The sequence below is a fragment of the Aplidium turbinatum genome, chromosome 3 (assembly GCF_918807975.1).
Source record: "Aplidium turbinatum chromosome 3, kaAplTurb1.1, whole genome shotgun sequence".
NCBI lineage: Eukaryota > Metazoa > Chordata > Ascidiacea > Aplousobranchia > Polyclinidae > Aplidium > Aplidium turbinatum.
In genome coordinates, this window is record NC_137474.1 from 36,303,481 (window position 1) to 36,327,702 (window position 24,222).

Consider the following 24,222-nt stretch of genomic DNA (forward strand, 5'->3'; position numbering starts at 1 on the left):
TGAAATTTACTTAACTTCATGCAACTGTTGTTCATTGCAGTAATATAAATCTCTAACTTTACAACACAAACTTTTAGATATGGTCAAGTTTCCTTCCAATGAAATATGACCAATGTGGGCCAAAACAATTTTGCCCCAATAACTTGGTGCAAACAGAAGAGTAGCTAGACCTTCATTATTCGCATGTTATCTGCAGTTGCTAGTCAGCATAGCCAGGGGCGCCGGAAGCGATCGCCCCCCTGCCCTCAAATTTTCTCTGAATGGGGGGGGCAAGGGGGGCAAAGGTGCCCTTTTAAGGTCATGTGAGGTACTGCACATTTTTCAATATAACAATTTCTGCAATTCGCTTTTAGCCTAATTACAATCTTTCATTTTTGCCTCAAAATAATATTCACACACAAAATTCTGTATCACAGTAGGTTACATCATTATAACTTTGCAACCAGAAAAAATGATAGAAGGAAATTTGCTTCATGGAGAAGCAGAGGTGAGAAGAATTTGTAGATGCTTTGACATTGATGAAATACAGTCAATCTAAGGATTAAGAGACTTTAGTGAAAAAGTTGAAATTGTTCCCAATAATTTGAAGCCTCTCTTGACAGCTATTTCAACTTTCCTTGTTTTACAGCAGAATGTGAACGTGGTTTCAGTTTATTGAACGATATTATCACAAGTTCAAGAGCATCTTTGCTTATTGATAATGTGGGCTGTTCAATGTTTACTAAACTTAATTGCAATGGATCACCTGGTGTCCGACAAATTGTTCGTAAGCAATTGTTCGTAAAGCAATTGTTCGTAAGCAATTGTTCGTAAAACAATTGTTTATAAATTAATTTTTCATAAAACAATTCTTCCTAAAGCATTTTTTTGTGCATGCAGTTAAAATTTGATGTATATATACGAAGAAATGCTTTATGAAGAATTGTTTTACGGATTTCATTTTACGAAAAACAGTTTACGAACAATTGTTTTACGAACAATTGCTTACAAACAATTGCTTTACGAACAATTTGCCTATAACCGGACCACCTGTGGCTCAATTTACTGCTAAAAAATGTGTAAGATCCTGGCTGCCAAACCACCGATTACCGGCTAAGGATACTAAATCCCAAATTTGTAAAGAGGATAAAGATGTAGATTCCTCTGAGCAGGCTGTTTGGAATGTAGGCCTATTCATAAAAAATAAACAATTTTGTACCTCTGTCCAATTTTGATGTTGATAATTCATGTTATGGTAGAAGATTAGTATTTTGCAAGTTGTGTATTTATCATTTTATCAAATCTGAGACAGTATACCCTGTGCTTTTTTTACGAATACAGCACTGGCTACATGTATTATATATATGTAGTTCTTGCATCATTACTCAATAATGAGCTATTGTGTAGGTCACAAACATAATTTATTGAAATTCTACCACTCCTATGCTTTTTCAAAGACGGTTTTGTCACAACCATGTTTGATGTTACCACCAGCTGTGAAATCAAATTCCAATGATTCGAGGCACCTCTAAGGAGCGTTTTGCATAGCATAGGACCAGTCCAAAGGTAGGGCCGGATGGCCGGGTATTGTTGATGGCTGATTTATGAGAAAAGAAAATATTCCTAGTGGTCTTGGTTTTAGTTAGAAAAAAGATCTGAGTGATACACAATTGTAGGAAAGTTAAGAAATGGTAGCCTAGAAACATCTTAGCATAGCAAAGAGTGTGAGAACCAGGAAGTTAAATTCTTTTAGAAGGAAAAGTGTAAGTAAAGCCGTTATGATATACGGTAGGGTCAAATTAGGAACTTAGGTGAATGCTGAACGCAGTTTTAGTGCCATGAGGAGAGTAAAAATGTGGCTTTGTACCACAATGACAGACAATAGTAATAACCGAATGTTTGCAACTATTCACAAACAGGTGATGGACACCATTGGCTTAGAAGCTGTTGCAAATGAGCTCATTCGAGCAACCGACGCGCGTAAAATATACTTTGGATTGGATATTTGTCTATATAGGCCTACACATAGGCTACAGTATACAAATTATCCCGTGGGCACATTTTATCTCGTAGACACGTTTTAAACTCCTGTGGTTTTGCAGCCGTTTCCTTTTGTTGGTTTTGTTCCCGTAAACTATTGGTAACTTTATCATCGCTGATTGTTTTCCGACAAAGACAAATAAATTGATTGATACGGTACTTTGCAGCAGATTGTGACATTATGAACGTGAAATTTATCTTTTGTTTCTTCTTGTTCAAGCTATTTCAATATATTTTATTTATTAATCTTCATCTGTCTCATATTTCGATTATATGGCTAATGGGGGAAAAACGATTAACAAACTGCCCAGCATTATCGCTATATCTTATCTTAAAACTTTAAAAAGTGCCCTTTTTTCATAATCCTGCCCCTCCAATCAAAAATCGTTCCGGCGCCCTTGAGCATAGCAGATTGGCAGACCTATCCAAAAGAAATAACTTGGGTTAATCAAGCCTCCTTATGTTTAGGAACAACAGCAACTGCCAATTTGACATTTCGCTTCCCTTTACTGACAGTCTTCACACGGGTAATCCCCTGTCGGTGATCAACATTCAGCATCAAAAGGACGCAAAGTTGCCAGGTGGCTTAAAATTTGAGCAGAAAACGATAAATTGGTCTAATTTTATATGCTGTATCCGACAACAACAAAATCACTCGGACATTTTTGAATAGTGTCCTCAAAGGGAAACTATGACTATATGGTGTCGAAAACGTTCAATATTAAGTTTGTTTCTGTGAAGATTTTTTTTGTAAGTGTTAAAAATAAAGTACAGTAGAATTCGCCTATAGTGACTTATAGCAGGGATATCTAGAACAACGGGATTACTGACTCTGTTTTGAAGTGGACAATAGGAAGGTTACTGCATCATTACTGCACAAACTAAAATGTGGATTTCTCAACATACAACCCATTTTTTGTTTTTAATATGATGCTTGAAGATGAAATAATTTAAAAAAAGCAAAAAAAAATTTGAAAATGTGGCCGTTTTTCCCCAAACCGCCACCAAGTGGTGAAAAATACACAAACTTTAAACACAAATATTTTTAATACCACTTACTGGATTTGAATCAAACTTTAACAGAATGTTTATAAGTATCACGACTGAAGCTCTATGGAAGGAAATGAAGATATTTTGAGAAAATAAAAAGTTATTCGAATTGTTGCATTTTTTCAAAAATTTTTGATCCTCGGACATGAAACAAATGGGTGACAGCATCATGGACAAAATTTCCAAAATTCTTTGACCAGAGGCTTTGCATGCTTACTCTGTCTGATAATGTTAAAAATTTGAAAGCGATTGGCAGATAAATGAAAGAGATATTTGGGATTAAAATTTGGTACTTGGTCAAAAATCACATTTTACGAAAAACAACAATAAACATTTTCAACACCTTAAAGCCTCCTTTATCATAAGTAGACCCTTTTTTTGCATCTGCTTGGGTTTGTAATTTTTTCTTAAATGCTTTTAATGTTTTTCTCCTGGCCTTGGATGTGTAAAAGCTTCTTTTTCTTGATTTGTCGAGTCAAAACTTGTCGAGTATTTGGCAGATTTCTGAATACGCAGAGATTTTGCCACTGTCTTGTTTTCCTAATTTTTTTTGCTGAAGTAGAAGGTTGGCAAAAAGGGCTTTGATCTTATGTTGTTGGATGGATTTCTGGTGTTACAGGAAAGGTTACACTTGTGTTACAGTAACAGTTCATCAAGTCTACCACCATTGTTAGACTTACAACCAACCTTATCCAACTTTCTTTGTTTAGCAATAGGCTACCACGAAATTGAATTTTCTTACTTCTTTTCATGTTTTTTTTATTTCCTATTTTTGATGACTAAAACTTGCCCAAAAGTGATGCAATAATCAATTAAATATGAAAACTAAAGCTGTGTTCAATACTCAATAGTCTTGGATGACTAACAGCAAAAGTTTGCTTTAAAATGATGATCTTAAGTTAGGCTATAGACAAGGCCAGCCATTAGTTGTTGCTAGGGAAGATGCTTAGGAGTGCCCACTTTCAAGACCTTATTTTAGCTTCACAGCAGGGATATCTAGAAAAGGAGACTTCTCAACAACGTAATTGACACGCGCTTTCGCCTTTTTCGTTTTCGGGCGTTAACAGCGCTGACCCTTCTAGTGTCCATCGCTTTATCGAAATTTGCAAAGTCAGCAATCCCGTTGTTCTAGATATCCCTGGGTTATAGTGACACCTGTTGCAAAGTCCCGTTTGCATACGCAACAGTTGAGTAAAATTCGGCTATAGTGACACTTTTTCCGCGGTCCCTTCAGGTGTCACTATAGGCGAATTCTACTGCAGATAGCCTATGTAAAAATCTTGTTGCCTTACTCGTAACCTATTGCTAGTTTTGAACTTTTACATTATTCTCAACTGCGTATTGTCTTAAGCTACCTTTCAAATGTGCCTCACATCGCTTGTCACTGAATTAAACTGGATAGTTAGTTATCTCATTTTAGCCTAGCCTATATAGCCAAAAGCATTCTTTAAGCAAAAAAAGCTTGAACTGACAAAGACATAAAACATAAGCTGGGATGAGAAAAGATTTTGAAATAGTAAAATATGTTTTCTCTAACCTATAAATATTATATGCTTTTACTGTAGCTTGCTTAACTTGTACCAGTAGAAGTATATTTAAAGAGGGTCTTAAACGTTGCAATGAGGTTATTCTTCAAGAATCCCGAGGTTCACCATCAACACCCAGAAGGTCCGGATTTGAACCGTGGTCTGCTAGTTCAATAGCCCTGGTCTAGGGTCTATCTTTTTATCACACCAGATTGAAAACGTTTCTGGACTACACTGGAAGGCTACTAGAGAGCAGGCAGTCTTTGGTTTCATCATCCAGGACGCACAGACCTTCCACTCTGTTAGCCTGTTTGCTAACACTGTAAATTTTAGAAAAACTTTCAGACACCAGCGAGCTGCGCATTAAACCAACTTTATTTGTACAAAAGTCTGCTTAACCAATAACAACATTTGAAACAAAGACGGTAACTGAAAACAAGTCCAGTTGACAGCGCATCCAGTGACTCAGCTTCCACTCAAGCCACTTTTAGTTTCACTGCAAAAAACCGACGTCGACCAAAAAGTGGCAAATACTTGCAAAATCAAGATGCAATTCAACGTCTGCAGACGTTGAATCAAAGTAAAACGATTTAGTTGCTGTCTGGGCTTTCTCATGCGGCAGTGTGATACTTCAGGGACATGATGCGTCTGATCGGTGATAAAAATAAGTCTTTGAGCAGCTTGAATGGAACATCTTAGTTATGTACTTGATCGTCCTCTACAAACTCCCTGGCTTCATCAATGGTTATTGTACGCACCATGGAAACCTGAGGAAAGATTTAATGAAACGTTAGATTAACATAAAACATTTCTTTTTATGAGATCGCCAGGCTCACGGCAAAACTATGTTGGTTCACGGCAGGGCTTTGGAGCAGGCGTAAATGTTAAGTTGCTCCAGCTCCAGCGCTCTCTTTTATCATAAATTAGCTCCTGCTCCGGAGCTTATTGAATATTGATACCAGTGCTCCGGCTCCAGGCACCGAAAAGTGCTTTTATTAAAATAATGACAACATATCAATTTAATTTCTAAAATTTAAAATTGCCTGCAGTCACAACTGTTACTAAAAAATGGCACAACTTTATGAAATTTAAGGTTACTTTCATCAAAATGTTATGCGGAACTGCGTTTCACAATGTATTCGTTAATTCGACGTCTGATTACACAAATATTTTCTTAATTTTGTGAAGGGTTGCTGTGAAATTATGTGAATTCAGCCAATAATAGTAGCATCTTTTAAAATACATCGGAGCCGGAGTTATTTTTCAAACAACTGGCTCCAGCTCCACTTGAATTTCAAGTAGAGCTCCAGCTTTTGTTGAAAATGCACGGCTCCGGCTCCAAAGCCCTGGTTCACGGGTCACTAAACTACGTCTCATGGGCCGAATGCAGTGTAGACTGTGTTAATCAAAATGGGTATCTACTGTCTAATCCACGAGCATGTCTCATAAGTCATATCGCCCTGTGTCAAAAAAGTTGGTACCCCTAAGTGTAGATCAGGGCTTCTCAAACTATAGGTCGCGATCCCAAACCGGGTCAGAAATCGTAATTTTAGCGTCGCTAAATAGATTAAAAGCTAATTAGTTTACACTGTAAACAGCCCACTGTGGGCCCACTAGACAACTATTTTCTAAAATGGGTCGTACAATAAAAAAGTTGGGAAGCTCCGGTCCAGATGAACTGATTTCGTCAACGCTTAAAAGACATGTAAATTATTGTAGAGCACGTGCCTTGTTTCTGTATACAACTCCGTAGAATTTATCAGCAGCTTCAAGCAGTTCAGGTCTGAACGTGGTGGTGATGAACTGGGCTGTTGCGCTCAGTTCTTTCAGCATGTTCGCCACCGATGTCCTGCAAGATAATGCAGGATCAAGCACTGACGGTTGGTAAAAAACATAACTCGATTTATGAAACGTTGAAAGACAACGAAAATTTTTCGAGTGGCAAAATACACTTCAACGTCGTCAAGAGAGGGGTGAATGAAATGTTGAAAAGTAAGTTAAAGATTTCTGATGGTTTTTAGAATCCTCCTTTTTATGGTGTTGAAACCCAAAAAAGTTCAATCGAACATTCAGGATGTGGTTTAACATAATATATATTAGTTTGCCACACTGTAAATGCGCTAAAATAATGTAGTTTTCCAAGCCAAAAACAAACAAAACAACAGCAAAATCTGTCTTTTTTGCATTGATTTAAAGTCTGCAGACGTTGAATCAATGCAAAACAGATGGATTTTGCTGTATAGGAAATGACTTTGAACATAACTCTACAATCTACATACCTGTGGGCGGGGTCAAGCGCCTGATCAATCTCGTCAAACAAATAAAATGGGGCAGGGTCGCACTTCTGGATGGCGAAAATCAATGCCAGCGCCACCAGCGACTTCTGGCCACCAGATAGCTGCTGCATCTCGCGCGTTTCTGCCGCTTTTCCAGAGAATGAGACCTTAGGCGAGAACGTGTTGGCATGTCAGAAATGTTTGCACACAAACACGCGTCGGGATAGTCATTAGTCAGCCTTTCAACTTTAGTCATTAATATCGATAAGTTACAATAACAAATTCAAGATTGTCTTTTTCAGAAATGCTTTTCTAAACTTTTGCAACAGATTGTCGTATGTCTTATAATAGTTTATTGACAAAGATTATTAGAAGCAACAATAAGCAATTCTCTAATATGTCGTTAACCTTGATGAGTGGTCAGATAAATGCCACTGGTGTTTGTGACACCAACCGAACAACCTTCGACTACCACGGAATATTCATACCCCGTCTTATACCAATACCATTACACATTTTACTTCAAAACTGCGCACAATGACTTACAATTGAATTTATGAAACATTCAGCTTTTGGTAACAATCACATGTTAGCCTATAGCCTACCTTGATCCCGACCCCGACAAAGTGATCAACGATAGATGCCAACTGTTCGGTTGATTGCGCTTCCCCTTCCGAGGGGGTGTCACCCCTCTTCATGATCAACGTCGCTTTCCCACCGGGAACCAACTTCACAAAAACGTCACTAAAATTTTTGGAAACCTGCAAAATGGCAAAGTAGAAATACGTTACATCCAGTATCCATCCAGTATATGGATGCTGGATGTAACGTTACTATCCAGTATCCATACTTTGTTATTCTTCTTCGTGCAAGTTTCGCCTAAGAAACCATTGCTGGTTTATTTTCGTATTACAATGAGCTAAAAACAGTGAGGTTGTTCCCCGATCTCAACATTATGATTCGCAAAAATAAACATATAAAAACATAATCAAAACGTAACACCCATATAAAAGTTTACGTGTGCATTCAATCACTGTGTTTCACGTTAGAGATGACCGCTAAACTTTATTCCAATTAGATAACAGTTCTTAGAGGTTAACCCAGAAAGCAAACCAGTCCTTTTTACATTAATTCAACGTTTACAGACGTTGGACTGATTCAGATATTGGGTTAAATTTACCTGTCTGAAGGTGAATTGAATCGCTTCATATTTCTGATGCTCTAAGTGTTCCATCAACTGTATGATGGCTTCCTTGCCTACAAAGACATTGAGCACAACTGTTAACCATAGGTTCCGGGAATTCGCACCACTACTATCCCACAGTTCGTCCAATGGTGTGGATGTCGTGGAAAATAAACAGAATCGACGAAATTGATCTACAATTCGATTTCTACAAATCACTTCGGCATGGGATAGCATTGTACTGCTGTGTCTTCGGTAGAGTAGAAGCCGTGTTTAATGACCACCTTGCGTTTAGATCATTTGGGCAATATGATCTGATGAGTGAAGGAACAATGGAGGGAGATACTGAACTATCAAACGATAAGCAAGCCATGTCTGAAAGCCAACTTTTGATGAAGCTACTACGGGGAAGAGATGAGCAAGAAAATTAAATGAAGATTTTTTTTTATTTGTATAAAACTGACTAAAACTGTGCTCGTCAAGAGAATATCCAATTGAGCTGAATGTGACTGAACCAAAATAATTCACTTTGTGTTGCAATTAAATTACTTTCGATTGAAGAAAAAAACAAAAAAAAAACAACAACATTCACCTCGGTCAATTTCTTCTTTTCTGGCCAAAAGTTTCTCTTTCTGCTCGGAGAAGGATACGAACTGGTCAAGAGCTTTCTTGTTGACGTGAGAGTATTTTTTCAGTTCCTGATTGCACTCGTCCAACCGTTTCATGAGCTGCCAAATGTTTCCGTTAACAACGACAAATCGTTTGAATTTTAGTAATTCAACACCACTTAAAGACACTAAATAAAGGATAAAAAACAGCTTTCACAAAAACTAGATGCAAAATGGTTACAACGCTTGATCAATTTAATCAAAATATAAAGAGCACAAAAAACGCAGATACTAAACTCATGTTCAGCAAACGTTTCGAGAACTAGACTGTTATCTTCAGAGCTATTGCATGAAACCTTTGATTCCATAGATGAAATAAGCACTGAAGATGAAAACAGTCTAGTTCTAGAAACGTTTGCTGAACATGAGTTAAATTCTACAGTCTACACTTTAGGGTTTGTTTATTTTGATTGCAGTACTTTTCAGTAGATGTATTGTAATGTATAGTGTCAATACTGTCTTCCAACCACTAATGAAGCCATTAGTAAAGCAACAAAGATCTACTTGTCTGTGACTGAGTCCTTGATATTTATCGAAGGCATCTTGAGGAAGAGAGCCAAGATCACGAATCTTTCGCATGCATTCCTCCTTCTTTTTGATCAGCATGCTCTGGAAAAAAAAGAGAAAAAAATTGAACAAAAAACAAAAGAATTGTATAAAGAACAGGAAGCAGTTTTAGTTCATAGCTAAGGTAAAAGTCCACAAACCTATAGTGACGTTTTTTTATTTACACGAAGCATTTGTAGCCTCGGCTGTGTAAATTGTCTAGACTCTACAACTTCAAGCATGTAAGCAAGTGTTTTTCCGAGACACTACCACGTGCTTTGAGTAATAATCGAACCGACAATCTTCAGAACGCTGATCAAACGCTCGGCTAGACATCCGATCATGATATCTTGAAGGTTGATTAGAAGGCGACCTTTAACCTTTGACGTCACAGACCTGTTTGTTGGTCGCTTTTTCAAGTTCCCTCGAGTCGTCTGAGATCTTCTCCCTCCACTCTCGTTCCTTGCTCCTGTACTCCTCCACTTTGGCAGAAAGGTTGCTTTGCTCGCGCTCCATCCCGACGATCTCTTGATCCAGTTCTGCAAGAGGAGCCATCAATCAAGTTTGTTGAAACATAAAAAACACTGTCCTCTGAAAGTTTAGTCTCCTAAATTGAATCTATGTCACCAGAAAACTTCCCATACAAAATCAGTAAACGTTCAAATACTTATCCTACCGATTTCGATTTCATACAAGAGCTACTATCCATATTCAATAAGGTAAGCCAATTTTGTGATAACTAGTGCAGTACTAATGTACATTGTAGTGTACATTATAAGACCGTTTTAATATATTTGTTAAACTGCTTTGATCAATAGGAAATGTAACAAATATCATAAAACAATTTTATTGTGACGTACTAGTTATCACAAACTGTGGCTTAAAAACTTTGTTGTAAAACGCAACTTAGAAAATGGAGCCAAGTGTAGAACCTTTCAAGCGAGCGTCAGTGCTTTCAAGTTGCTCCTCGGCTCTTTTGTGGTCATTCTGGCTCTGTTGCAATTTCTGCTGACGCACGTCAACCGACAACTCTTGCATTTCCTGGGTAAAATGTTTCGTAATGTTTAGAGATGTTGTTGAAATTGAGTAGCTCAACCAAGATTTAAAAGTAAAGCTATATTTTTTGAGCAGAGATATTGCAGATAAGCCGAAAATTGCTAAAATTAAACGGTCAGTAAAAAAGCAACAACATCACACCTCAGCCTGCAATTCAACTTCGATACCCTGTCGGGTCATACTAAAGACTTTTTAAAAATGGTGCTGAATCTAATTTCAGCTTGGCACTGAGCAATGGAATGGATTCGGGTAATAATGTACTCAGTTGCGCCTCTATACGGCTGCATTGACACCGTCTGCTTTGTAAAGCGCTGAGGAGCAACATATTCTGCGATGGATACAGCGCTATATAAAAACAAGCATTATTATTATTATTAACACGAGGCCAAGGCGGCTTATTCAACGCAGTTGTGTGTTCGACCATAGCCAGAAAAACTTAATTTTCTCGCTTGAAGACTATAACATGCGAGTAAGTCTAACCTGCATCAGTTGGTCCCTTCTCCTGATCAAGTTGTCTTCAAGAAGATTCTCAATGCTGGTCTTTTTACTCTCCAGACGGACCCGTTGCTGCACCGCCTCTTTGTGCATTACTGTCAGCTGAAAAGAAAGAATTTGATATACAAAACAACAGAAACAGCACTTGCGAGCATATCTCAGAGACTGAAATTTTAACGACCACATTGCTTTAAGATACAAGCACTTGAATATAGACATAAACAGAAACGGTGTGACGTAACAATCTAAACAATTGTTACTGACTTGTTTTATTTCATCGTTCAAACGATCGACTTCGCTTTGGTCATCACTAGAAAGCTGGGAGAGCAAATCTGTCCCCATTTCTTCCTCCAGTGAAGATTTGGTCGACTTGAGGGCCTCACAATGAGTCTGCAGGCTCGCCAGTGAACGTTCCTTTAAGAAGAAATCGAGATAAGTTTGAAAATTAAAAAGATAGTACCAGTAGATTTAATTCGCTTGCAATTTTTTCAGTTTGTTTAACTTCCGATACGATTGGCAAGCAGGTGTGACACTGTGACAGTCTTCATTAAATCTCTTCACAACCGCAATGAACAAAAACAATTTCACGATAATAGAAATATTTCGAATCAAAACCTTTGGCTCCAAAGCGCGCTGCATTGCTTGGAGTTGTTCCTTAATCATGCGGAGGTCTCCTTTCAGTTTGTCATAGACGTCTTTGTTCTTCTTGTTCCGGGTCTCCTGCTTCTGAAGTTCATCCATGACACCGGTGCTCTCTGCCTGTCGTATATTAATCGACATCACAACTTGTGTATCGAAATTCACTGTAAAGAACCTTGCGAAGTTATTTAAAACAATGTACGTTTGAATACTGCAATAGAATCAAACTCTGACCAAGTTTTATTAGAAATATTAACCTACCTCTAGTTTCTGTTGCTGTTCTTTATTCTTTGTTAATTCCTGTTCTTTTTCTGTCAATTGCGTGCTGAGATCTTCCTTTGCAATGTACAGGTCCAGTCTTGACTTTCTGTTGTCGACGTAACCGCCGGTGAGCGCCCCCCGCCTGGAAACTTGATCTCCTTCAAGAGTGATGCAATCAAGCTGGTGCGCACGAGCCAGCTGCGTGGAGACCTCCATCGAACGACAAATCAATGTCTTTCCGAACACGTATCTGCAACGTGTTTTCACATTGCCTGAACGTTTTAATTTAAAGTTGCAAAAAGTGTTACAAAAGGCGCCAAAACATCTCGGAACATACGATTTAGATGATATCCACCTTGCTTGAATAAGATGTCAAGCTTGGTAGGGTTAATAAAAAAACATAAGTTGTGTCTAAAAAATAATCGATTTTTAGTCATTATAAGAGCAGCTGATTGAGTGCGATATAAGGACATATGAAGAAGATATGTCTATGAAATGAATGAGAGTCATCAGAACGGTTGGTAATATGTATACAATTATACATATACCACGCATGAAACAAGAAACTTAAAGAGATGATGACTTATATTGTTTAGAAGTTTTATCTTGAGGTAACACACAGAAGCCAAGCAACCCCTTTATTGCTTTTAAAAGAATTCTCAAACTTGTAACGTCATTGGTAAGCTCCTGCATGTGATAATTGTGATAAGTGCAGCAAATCATCTTAAACAGGCTACCTCATCGCCACTTCGTAATCCTCTCCATACTGCATTTTACTTATCATTGGAATGGCGTCCGCTGTTTGAGGATATTCTATGTTCCTGACCTGAAAAAGGATCACAAATGAAACGTGTCACTTTCATTGTGATTGGTCCAAAAGCAGAGAAATTCTACTTTAATAGAAATTCAAGGATGCAAAACTCTGGATAGATGCGCATTGCGCAAATTTGGTTACCTCTAATTTGTTGAGGGGTAGAAATGTGACCTCTCCGGGCAGTTTTTGATGATTCATTTCGTTCAGGTACTTGGTGCCAATTCGATCAGTTGTCACAACATGATTGTACAGTTTTCCCCCGGCAGTGACCTGATCAAATGAGGCGTTTTGAGAAAAAAAGTACATTCAATGACAAAAATACGACGCAAAATAAAGGCACTGCTGCAAGAAAACAGCACATCGCTGAGTCGGTACCGCAAAACTTAAACGACCACTTGCACAACAATATGAACAAACCGTTATAATGTTAATTGTTAAATATATTTGCTATATAAATAATAAATGCTATTAATACTGCAAAAAGTGCTCAAAGGCAAGCAGAGCAAATTACATTAAATTCAGTTACTATTTTCTTATAACCTCTACGTCTACAGCTTGTTTCACCCTTAACTGGGACCATCAGAAGGTCCTTATTCAAATAGAATCTAGTTGGTTAAGGACTTTCTGATGATCCCCAGTAAAGGGTGAAACAGGCTGTAGACGTTAGTAGAAAAAAAAAACTCAATCTGATGTATTTGGTATAAAGAGCTCTACCTGGCTTTTAGCACAAGGTTGAGTACTCAATACCATAGCCAGCATTACGATGTCTGTGTACTCACAGGGTTGTTTGAAGCTAACCTTCCTAAAAGTTTAGTGGAAACCTTGTGCAATTGTAAAGTTTCATGTATACCTCTACGCAAGTGTAAAAGTTTTTTGAGCATCTGAAGTTTTCGATAAGCATTCCTTTGTAACCATCTACCAAGTCCATTTGGCCTCGTTGGCGGAATGATTCTCGTACCTTGTAAATGCTTTCAATGCCGTGAAATGCGGCCTGGAATACAAAATTGACTAAATGTTGGCGCTGTGACGGTGGAGCACAGTTACTGGTAAAAATGATGAAACAAAAATAAATAAAGTATCAAACTTTAACTAATTTATACAGATAGTTGAATAAATACTTTCTAAATTGATTTTAATGAGTTTTTATTGGAAATCGTTAAAAAACCAGTGAAAACTCATAACAGTCACATTTAAAATACCAGTTTAGATTATCGACGATTGTTTCAGGTGGTTTTACCTTTCCAATCAAAGAGTTCAATGTATGCTCTTTTGTCTTGATTTCAGAGCTGATGTTATCCATTTCTTGTTGAATCTGGAGGTAAAACTCTGCAAGTTTGAATCTTAAAAAAAACAACAGCAAATCGAGTTTTTGAAGCTTCTTGTTAGTTGTGAAACGGATCTGCTTATTGTAACATCATTACTGGGGCTTGCGTGTGAGCAAAAAGATTTTCTCTCTGTTTAAAAGTTGCTTAAATTCAACTTCGCTTGCTTACGAAACGTCAACGATTACTATATTAAAAACAGAGAGAGACTGTTCACCAGGCATTTTATAATAAAAGTAATTTGCGTTCTTCTGGTGACTATTTACTAGGTTACCTCCTGATGTTAAAGATGATAACTAGCTTTTGTATTTCCGACGTTTCGTCAGTCAGCACGACTGACTTTATCAAGGTGGCTAAAACAGGTTAACACAACCTGTTCAGCAACGATGGCACAACACAAAAACGTACTGATAAAATGAATAAAGTAAGCAGCAAGAATCAGAATTAAAACACGCAACAAGACACCTAGAGGTTAAACTGAATGCAGTGAATGCCTAAAACCAGTAGGCTGCCTAAAACCAGTAGGCTGCCGAAACGTCGGAAATACAAAAGCTAGTTATCATCTTTAACATCAGGAGGTAACCTAGTAAATAGTCACCAGAAGAACGCAAATTACTTTTATGATTACTATATTGTTGCAGATTCAACGGACTTCACATAATATTATAACTGCACATATTTTATTGACTGCTTTGGCACCGAACAAGGTAAAAACAAGGCATAGTCCTATCGAGAGGATGAACTTTTACACCCACTTACCGTGGTTTCGGCACGCCACAAACGCTGACGCTGGCCCTGCAGTTCGTCTTTGTGACGCTTCAAGTTGAGCGATTCTCTCGAAAGGGAATCCATTTTGGCTTTGTGTTCTTGGATGCTAATGGTTTTCTCCTGTTGCAAAAAAGGCAAAATAACTTGGTATGTAAACGTAAGCTACAAATTTTTTTGAAGGTTTTCTCACAATTACAGACATATTTCTCACAATTGCCTGCAAGACACAGCTCATGAAGGGGAAAAAATAACTTAAAAATTTAAGTTGTGCTTTTGATAGCGGCAAGCGAGACTACCACGTTAACAAGGATCGCTGTTTTACATCTAACGTTTCATTAGGGCGACTTCTTTAAACGGCTAGAACAGGGTTGCGCAATTACTTCTCAAATCTTTCATCTGATCTATTTATCTCAAAAATCAATTCGTTTAAAATCGTATTGAAATGGTTTTACGTAAAAAATGTAAAATTGCACTAAAGGTGAATAAATTACACAAATAAATCTTGAAACACGAACTCAAACTTACTGAGACAGTGGCTTCTAAAGTTTGCTGGTTCTGTTTAGTCGCGTCAATATCATCTTGCAAGTTTGAGATCTGGGTTTCTTTGTCCCTGATCCCTCTCTGCAGAGTCTTTAATTCGTTTTTAATCCATGAGTCTCTTTCCTCGCGATTACGAAATTGGTTTCCTCTGCCTTGCTTGGCGTACAATTCTTTTCGCCTCTGCTCAGATATCTTCAGTCTGAAACAAAGTTTAAAAATGTAAGAAAAACTATGTGCATCCAGCCAACTGTTATAAAAGATTAATTGGAGTGCGAACGAGTCCAATTGATTAAAGACAGAATCTGTATAATTTCGTCGGAGTATTGCTATTGATATACAGATTGATAAAGCTTTGGTAAACAACTTAAACGTTTTTGACACGTACGTGTGTCCTCATTAAGAATTACTTAAATCTGCAATATAAATAAAATGAAAACTTTAAGATAAATCTGACATACGGATTTCAGACAAAAAAAAAAAAATTTAAAAAAAGCGAAGGCTGAATATGATTCTGAATAGAGAAAAAGCATGCTCGTGAACTATAAAGCATTGGCGGAAATTGACTGCATAGCAATCTCAATGACAGAAATGATGCTGCTCAATACGTGAAAAAAAGAAAACAAAGATTTGTTGAACAGCACATAGTTCAATAGGGGCCGTGTGCTGGCGTAGCAGATGAGATGCTCCCTTTCCCAACATGCAATTCTGGTTCAACTCTAGCAATAACTTGAGTGGGTGTAGTTCAGGAATGTGCAACCCTTTTTAATACGAAACTTAGAATGATCCAGCCGGCCGCATCAACTTTTATAGAAAGAAAATAGAAGCAAAAGAATGCTGGATATGCACCGCCAGCAAAGAGTAGAAAGTACAAAGATGCTGACGAAAGGCTGTTTACCTCAGTAAATCGCTCCGTCGTGAGAAGTGGCGACTCCAGTCAAACAATGTGGGAGTATCTTCGAGGAGAAAGCTGCAACTTCCACATGGGACCTTAACTTTCAAACTTACCTTTTGTCTACTTATTGTGCTTTTGGCGTATATTAGTATTTGCAGTGTTTAATTGCGCATTCCGTATTTTATTTATTGCATAATAAAAATCTTTATCCTCACACCTCGTGCACCTAATCAAACAAAAGAGCTTGCAAAGTGGTTTCTACGTTGTAGGCTACTTGCAGTCAGGCACTGCACACTGATGTGTTTCAAAGTGAAATTCACTTTGTAACACAGCGGGGAGAACTGTCGCATAATCAAGCATTTCTGATAAATTTGACACACCAAATAGCACCTAAATGACCGGGCGCCAAAGTGTCCCGCACTTAATATCCAGACGCCACAGTGTGCGCACCAACTTGGCAGGCGCCTAAATGTCTGCGGCTAAAAGACGTGGACCCATAATTTGTGATGGCTAATATACATTTTCAGTATTATGCTGAGTACCACGCAAAGCAACATGGAGGGCCGCAGTGCGGCCAGACGGTTGCACATGTCTGGCGTAGTTGCTGAAAGTAATGCAACCGAAGAACGAAACTGGATTCGTTAGCGCTGAAGGCTCAAGATAATGAAAACATCTTCTCATTCTTGAGGATGAGTGAGATTGGGACCTTATATTTTCATCCTGGTTCGATTACCAATAAGCCATAAACCTGTTTCAAATAATTAATTTCATTGTTAAATTAAACTTATTAAAAAATAAAAAAGCCACCAAACAGAAGCGATAAAAAGTCAAGGTATTTCAGATACGCCGAGTCATTATTTCCCTCACCGTCTCTCCGTATCTTTTTCTTTAGTCACCATTTCTTCAAATTGAGGAATAATCCTGTCCTTTTCCTCTGTCTTGCCCAGAATCTTGTCACGTAGATCTTGCAGTTCAGACTGGGCTTGGTTCATTGACTGCTGGTCAGACTGCAACTCCTCCGCTAAGTCAGCACACATCAACTCAAGGTGGGCCTGTTGAAAAGTTTCCAAAGATAATTAGCTATAAGCATGTTAGACGAGCCTGCTTCAGAAACAACCCAGATGCATATTCCATGGTTGCAGTCAACCAAATGGGAACAGCTTTAAAGAAATAACATTAGCTTTGCAAGAAGCGTGGTCTGTCATGGTAGGCCAAGCAAAAGAAGCTCGGTACGCTAAAAAGCAGAGTTAGGGTACTGTTGATTGATTGCTTAAACGTCTATCATCAGATTATGTACGGTATACATAAACATGTTTTCATATTTATTGCTGCATTCTAAGAATAGTTGTATGGTTCGCAACGGTTAAACAGCACACGAAACAACAACTTTCCATAACCACATGTACTTTTATCACCACAAAAATACAAGTCAAGTAGGTCATGCTGAAATCTAAGAATCTGAGGAAAGTATTATATATACCTTCTTTTTTATGAGTTCTTGTCTATCTCCTGAATATTGTTCCTTCTCTTCCAATGACTGCTTCATTCTTGAAGTGATGTGGCTCAGCTGCTTCTGGAACTCCTTGGTTCGCTTTTGAGCTTCTTCCTGCTGACCTCGCAAGTGCTTGGTTTGCAGAGAGTTGTTCTCTCGTTTATTTGCAAGCTGCAACCAACCAATGGCGTGTTAGTGAAACCAGAAACAGGTAAAGAAACTACCGGTACTTGTACAATGATGATGATGTTCGCTCTTCGTTGCCAAAGATAATACAGCTCAGATCTATCAGGCGTGGCCCGTTGGCATTAGCCAGTTGATTTTCTAAACATTACAGCAGAAATTTTCAGCAAATCGTTCATGAATGCCGTTTATGAACGTTTACAGACGTTGAATCAACGAGAAAACGACAAGTTTTGTTGGTTGGATGAATGGCACAATGTTTCACCAACTGAACAGACAGAAATGAAAGAAAATCAAAATGCAGACACATGAAAAACTACTGGCCAACTTCGTCAAAGAAATTAAAGGAAGCACCTGATCAAGTTTGTTTTTCGTTTCATTCAAGTCTTGATTATGGATGGTGTACTCCAGTGCCCTTCTGGTCTTGTCCCATTGCTGATATTGTGCCAATTCCTCTTTCTCCTCGTTCAATGTAGATAGCCGATCTTCAATCATTGTCAGCAGCTCTTCAATCTTGCTGTTTTTCGTTTCGGATTCCTTTGCGCGTAACGTACGGAGTCACGTGATGAATTAGGACGCGATGAGGGGAAAATTGCAGTAAAACCGAGCAAAATTTAGTGGTTCTATTTTTAAAACTCAAGTTTTCGTCGTTTTTTTTTACCATAAATCTTGGACCCTTGGTTGTATTTCTTACTCTGATGAATGGGATGCTAAAAATATTTTCTTGCTTTTTGAATTTTATATGATAAAATCCTGTAAAAATTTTCTACTCACAACTTGGATGAGTGGATTTTTTAGTGCTTAACAGAAAGCCATTTTTCCAAAACAACCAGAAGAGAAAAAATATAGGCACACAACTTTCAAAATATAGACACATAGAACACTAACATTGACATAATATCTCACGACACAAAGCATAAAAAATATCAGTGATACACCTCGGACATGCACTGTACAAACCACTGGCAAGGAGTGGGCAAAGAAACGTCAACTGAAACCATAAAGTATGCACCGCGCCTATGGCCCTATGTGTCTTCCTTTGCCGCAAAAGTACACGCAGAGTACAGTATCTTGCAAATTGCAATGGAAGACTATTATGGCTCGACAGTACAATTTTCATTTGCAACGAAGATTCTGCACACGTGACAGGTTGAGAAGGAGTGAAGACATAAATATGATAAGAGGTCAACGCTACTACATAGAGTTCTGTGTTAACAAATTCACAATGACCGAAGAGTAGCCAGTGTACCTTCATAAGCTGCTCACTCTCTTCTTTTCGTTCGTCATACACTCTTGTCCCAGCAACTTCTCGCAAAAGATGAAGGCGATGAGAATCCGGAGCAGTTGCCATTTGATTGATCTAAAATATTTAAAAGAAAGTTTTCTAAGCAGACTTCAATTCATTTATGCCTAATTAGGGATGGTTAAAACATTTTTTTAAGCTTTTCTTTTTGTTTTTATCTATTTTATTTTTTTTATTTCATTTTTACACTATTTCCAATCGTTTCATACATTTTTTCAAATAACAAGTGTTTTCATTTATCGTAACAAAAAACTGCAAAAATAACTTATGTATATATTATCAATTAGTTTGCTGCAGTTTTGACTAAGTTCTGTAAGTCAGAAGTGTGGTCGCATGCTCAGCAAATGGTACCAATGAACCACCCAACTTCAAGTGTTACCGATGATGAGGACTGTTCGGTCTCAGTGGTGACCATGTTAACAATCCTCAGTCCTCCTTTTGATGTTCTTTAAAGTCTAATTGTTGAATCTACAGTCTAGTCGACTGATACAGGTTAATTTATCGATAAAAAAAGTAGACATAACCACACTAACTTGACAAGTTCAAGTTCTTTCAATTTAAATCTATTAAACTTAAATTTGCCAATTTTAGTGTGATACGATACGTTATACTTTTTTTGATTATTTTATCACATTGTGCAATGTGCATCCTTTTGGATCGTTGGTGAAGTCAAAAGAAGATTTTAATGAAGAGTTTAGTGACGAGTTATTTTGATAACTTATCGATGTCTTAATTATTTCAGAACAAATATTTCAGAGAAGCAAAAGTACAAACTTTGTTCTAACATTTAAATTTTCAACAGATTGTTGGTGCAAAAAAACGTCGTTTTTTTATTTTCGTAAAACTTGTTTTTTTTTTTAATGAGCACAAAAAACCGACTCACGTCTCTATATCTAATGCAACAAAAAATGACCACCATAACTTTTTGCATGCATAGTTGTAGTTATCAGAAAGTATTAATTCTTACCTTCCCTTGCTTTACAATGTAGTAAGGGTTACTTCGTGAAAAGCCTGCTGATTCCAAAAGATTTAAAACATCATTTTTTCTGTTGAAACAAACAGAAATATTTTTGTATTAAAAGAACAAGATGACAAATTTTTATGATCAATTCACAAATGAAATGCACAATGAATCAAATTTTACTTACGTAACCATCTTTTTGTCAAGAAAGTATTGATCCTTTTTAGAGCCAATAACCCGCCGTAACGTAACTTCTTCCTTATCAATCTGGAAAATAAATGGTACACAAATCTTATATCAAAACAAATCTATTGCGTATCACAAAAAATTTGAGCACATTTCTAAACAAAATTTACCGATATGTCAAATAAGTTTTTCAGCATGAATTGCAACGTAAATCACGTAATGCTAACTTTAACTTTATAAAATGCCTACTATGCATTGCTGAATGTTTCTAGCACAGCGAAGAGACAGAGGAAGGTTTTAACTGTGCTTTTAGTGAAGTGCACTGAGCACACTGTAGTGTACACTAATATATTATAGTGTATACAGTACACATTACTAAAGTGTGCTGTATTGCACTTTTACATCATCATGAAATCAGCAGTAAAGTATCAGCAACTTGGCATTGGTAAAGTTTCTAATTTGAAGTGCTTTATTAGTATTGTTTTTAACAATATACATTATACAATGGTAACCATGAAACTTTCATGCAAGGATGCTCACAGGTAAGCGATTGTCCGAATTATCAAATATAATCTCAACACAGGCAGAAATGACTCTTGCACCAGTCCCTTCCTGCAAAAGACACATCAATAAAGATTAGAAATTAGATCTATCCATGAATGCTATAAAATGAATAAATATATATGCAAATATGCATCAAAGAAGTAAACAACTAGATTATTCGGTATTCATATGTAGAAAAACAGAGAATAAATAATGTCAAAAATTGATATGTTTACACACCAACAATGTACAATAATCTGTTAGCAATATATTATTATTGCTGATGCCTTCAATATGAAATGCTCATATGTTTTAATAGTCACTTACGTGTAAAAGTTGTTGCCGCTGTTCGGCTCGCAAGTTGTTATACTCATCGCTTAGCACAAATTGAATAGCTAAAAACAAAATTCATGTTGTAATAATAATAATACAAATTCATGTTAAGGTTTCATGGTTAAGTGTTGCGCCTGGTGATTGCACCCAGCATGAAACCTTGGGGTTGGGGAATGGGGAGCGCATGACTTAGCCAGTTTAGTTTTTTTTTGTAATTATTAGCTCTGCTACCTGCATTAAGCAGTTTGTTTGCATTTGCTACAATTTACTCTTGGAAGTTATATAATAATGCATATTTATAAGATTGGCTGTGCAATCGTTAGACTAAGGAATTTATGATAAAGAAGATTAAAGAAAAAGAATTGAAGAAGATTCCTGGTAGTTTCAGACAATCATCAAAGATTTCAACCAGCAACACAGCGCCAGTCACCAACGTTTGTGGTGTGAAGGAGGTGCAGTGGTGCACTCAATAAAAATTGCTATAAAGTGTCAGGTTCAACTGCACATCCTGTGAGTTAAATGATCATGCCTAGTGCAGTCTATTTCTTTGTTTAAATTAGTCATTGATATACCTGCACCAAGTTTTTTCTATGTAGTATTGGCAGCAGAGCTGAGTCTTTCAACCTTGTTATGTTCCACTAACAATTTCTTGTTTAAACATAAGCTACATCAGTGCAAAGTTTTTATGTGTAACTGAAAACAACATGCAAAGCTGACTTTGTGATGAGAAATGTTTTAACAAAGCTTATAAAATAAATTAAAATCCAGTGTACTTTGGAACTGCATCATTTTGGATAAGCTATTTTTATAGCCTAATTACCACAAAAGAAATTGCTTTTTCCTGATCCATTTCTTCCAACAATGATGTTGTGTCTGGAACTAAATGGTTCAATTTCAGTTGATTCCCGATAGCTTCTAAATCCCTGGATGCTAACCTGAAAATAAATAATAACACCTAGACATATTGCAAACATCAATGGGCATATTTTTTCTGATACATATTACATATAAAGCTTTGGTAGAGAGTTTGCTTTGTTGAACCATAGAGAATCACTTTTTCAATAGTCTTAAACACCTTCATGGCTGATGAACCAAAAGACACGCCTGAAGAAGTAGATTTTAGTTATTTCATTAATATACCCTACCTAGGAAAAGATTTCAACAATCTTTGCGAAAAACCTAGCTAAACTTATAAAAAAGAAATTTTCATGTGACATTCATCCTGTGTATAAAACATTTAAAGTGCACCAATATTTTCAATTGAAGTCGCCTACCCCCTTTGCTCTTTCTTCAAATGTTGTGTATAAATTTAGTTGTTTGCGTGACGCAAACCAGGCATACATTGGTATGTCAACCAGACATTTGTTGACAAGGGCCGGGGAGCACTTAAACCCAAACCTAACAACTAAAAGTGCAATTAAAGAGCACATCGCCTCTTGTGAAACGTGCACTGACAATGTCTCGATCGACCAATTTAAAATCATCTCTCGAGGCAGATCTGATTTTCAGACTAAGATCATGGAAGCCTTAAGAATCAAACGTAACAATCAATCTCTCAACCGGCAGTTATTCGCCTGTGGCTCATCGTTCCTTTTGTGTGGTTCTAATTGTTTTGTCCAATGCCTGTAGTCTACACCTCACGTGATCTGTTTCCCACCGCATAATTTACTCGCAATCATTCTCGTATCATTTGTTCAGTTTGTGCTTTCAGTCCAGAGTGTCGTTACAGTTACAGTGCATAGTCAAATTTATCTTACGATTTTTCATTTTATGTATTGCAGATTTAATTCCTGATGAGGACACACGTACGTGTCGAAAACGTTTGAGTTTATTTTATTTAATTATGTTATATTTTGTGTGAAATAAAGTACCGTATGCTAAACCCGCTAATATTACATATAGTATATACCCATGATTTTAATTACCAAACTTGAAAAATTTCAGATTTTTTGTGATCAGTACTAAGTAAAACTCTTCAAAAATGATCCAAGCTAAATAAATTTAGGAATTAGTAGTGATTAGTATATGTGGAGACAAAAACAATAAATAAACCAATAAATAAATAAACCAAATAAAAGTGCAGAAAAGCTTTGCTTACTGATGTGACCCTATTACATAAAATTCCATAAAAATCGAACTTTTATTCACTGCTAGTAATTAAAATTCTTATGTAAATTATATATATATTACATTATAACATAATGAATTTACAGTTTAGTAACTTGTTTCAAGAAAGTGTAAACTGTGTACATAAAACTTACATAGATGTGATGAACAAAAATGCCTCATTTACCTTTTTTATGTGCATTGCTTTGAAGATATAAGGTAATCTTTACATTTAAAGTCTTTTAGTTTGCACGTTATCCTTGCACCATAAACACAAAATGACTGAAATTGTATTGATACAAAGAAAAAACTCTAAAAAAACAAGACAAATTTTTTGATTAAGGTTTATGATGGGTTTCACAAACTACCTACGGGTAGTTTGTGAAACCCTGATCCAATGTGGTGACCCAATTGGATCAGGTCACCACATACACATACCTAGGGTCCCTCATTACACAAGATGGAAGATGCACCAATGATATAAAAAGAAGAATCGGTCAAGCAAAAGCGTCATTTTGGAAATGCAAGGAATTTTTAAGAGGAGAAATAAATTTACAATTAAAACTGAGACTTCTATCTTGTTACATCAAACCAGTCATGTCATATGGAAGTGAAAGTTGGACCTACAGCAAAGAAATTCACAAAAAAATTAATGCTTTTCAACTCTGGTGCTACAGAAGAATATTAAAAATATCATATAAAAAACACATTACAAACGAAGCAATTAGGAAAAGAATTGGAGTGCAAGATACATGGGCAAACGACTTGGCAAAACAAAAGATGAAATTCGCGGGACATATTTTGAGAGGATCGGCAGGACAGCTACATCAATTGGTTATTGAAGGTATGGTGGAAGGAAAGAGGTGCAGGGGAAGAAGGAGACGAACATGGGGAGATGACGTGATACAGTGGGCTGATTTGTCAAGCATTGGAGAAACAAAAAGAGTAGCGGAAGAACGTGACTTGTGGAAGAAAGTGACAGCCAACCTCCGGATCGGAGACGGCACGTGATGATGATGATGAAATTACATATGAGTCTTGTTACATCTAGGGAAATTTC

General features: G+C 37.0%; 1 protein-coding gene across 1 annotated transcript; it reads right to left on the minus strand.

Moving 5' to 3' along the window:
- Positions 1 to 4,947: 4,947 nt before the first annotated feature.
- LOC145765972 (structural maintenance of chromosomes protein 3-like) lies at positions 4,948 to 23,473 on the minus strand. The gene is made up of 29 exons (XM_082577625.1): positions 23,350 to 23,473; positions 21,877 to 21,991; positions 21,051 to 21,118; positions 20,721 to 20,792; positions 20,182 to 20,261; positions 20,001 to 20,079; positions 18,980 to 19,090; positions 18,085 to 18,267; positions 17,536 to 17,718; positions 16,923 to 17,107; positions 15,149 to 15,362; positions 14,615 to 14,743; positions 13,771 to 13,845; positions 13,384 to 13,524; positions 12,675 to 12,803; positions 12,457 to 12,545; positions 11,720 to 11,969; positions 11,435 to 11,578; positions 11,084 to 11,233; positions 10,805 to 10,921; positions 10,201 to 10,309; positions 9,665 to 9,807; positions 9,227 to 9,331; positions 8,647 to 8,782; positions 8,052 to 8,128; positions 7,477 to 7,632; positions 6,875 to 7,038; positions 6,324 to 6,444; positions 4,948 to 5,362 (listed from the first exon to the last, which is right to left on the minus strand). Exons 1-29 carry the CDS (start codon positions 23,362 to 23,364, stop codon positions 5,291 to 5,293), a joined length of 3,612 nt encoding a protein of 1,203 aa, XP_082433751.1. The 5' UTR covers positions 23,365 to 23,473; the 3' UTR covers positions 4,948 to 5,290.
- Between the last annotated feature and the right edge of the window lie 749 nt (positions 23,474 to 24,222).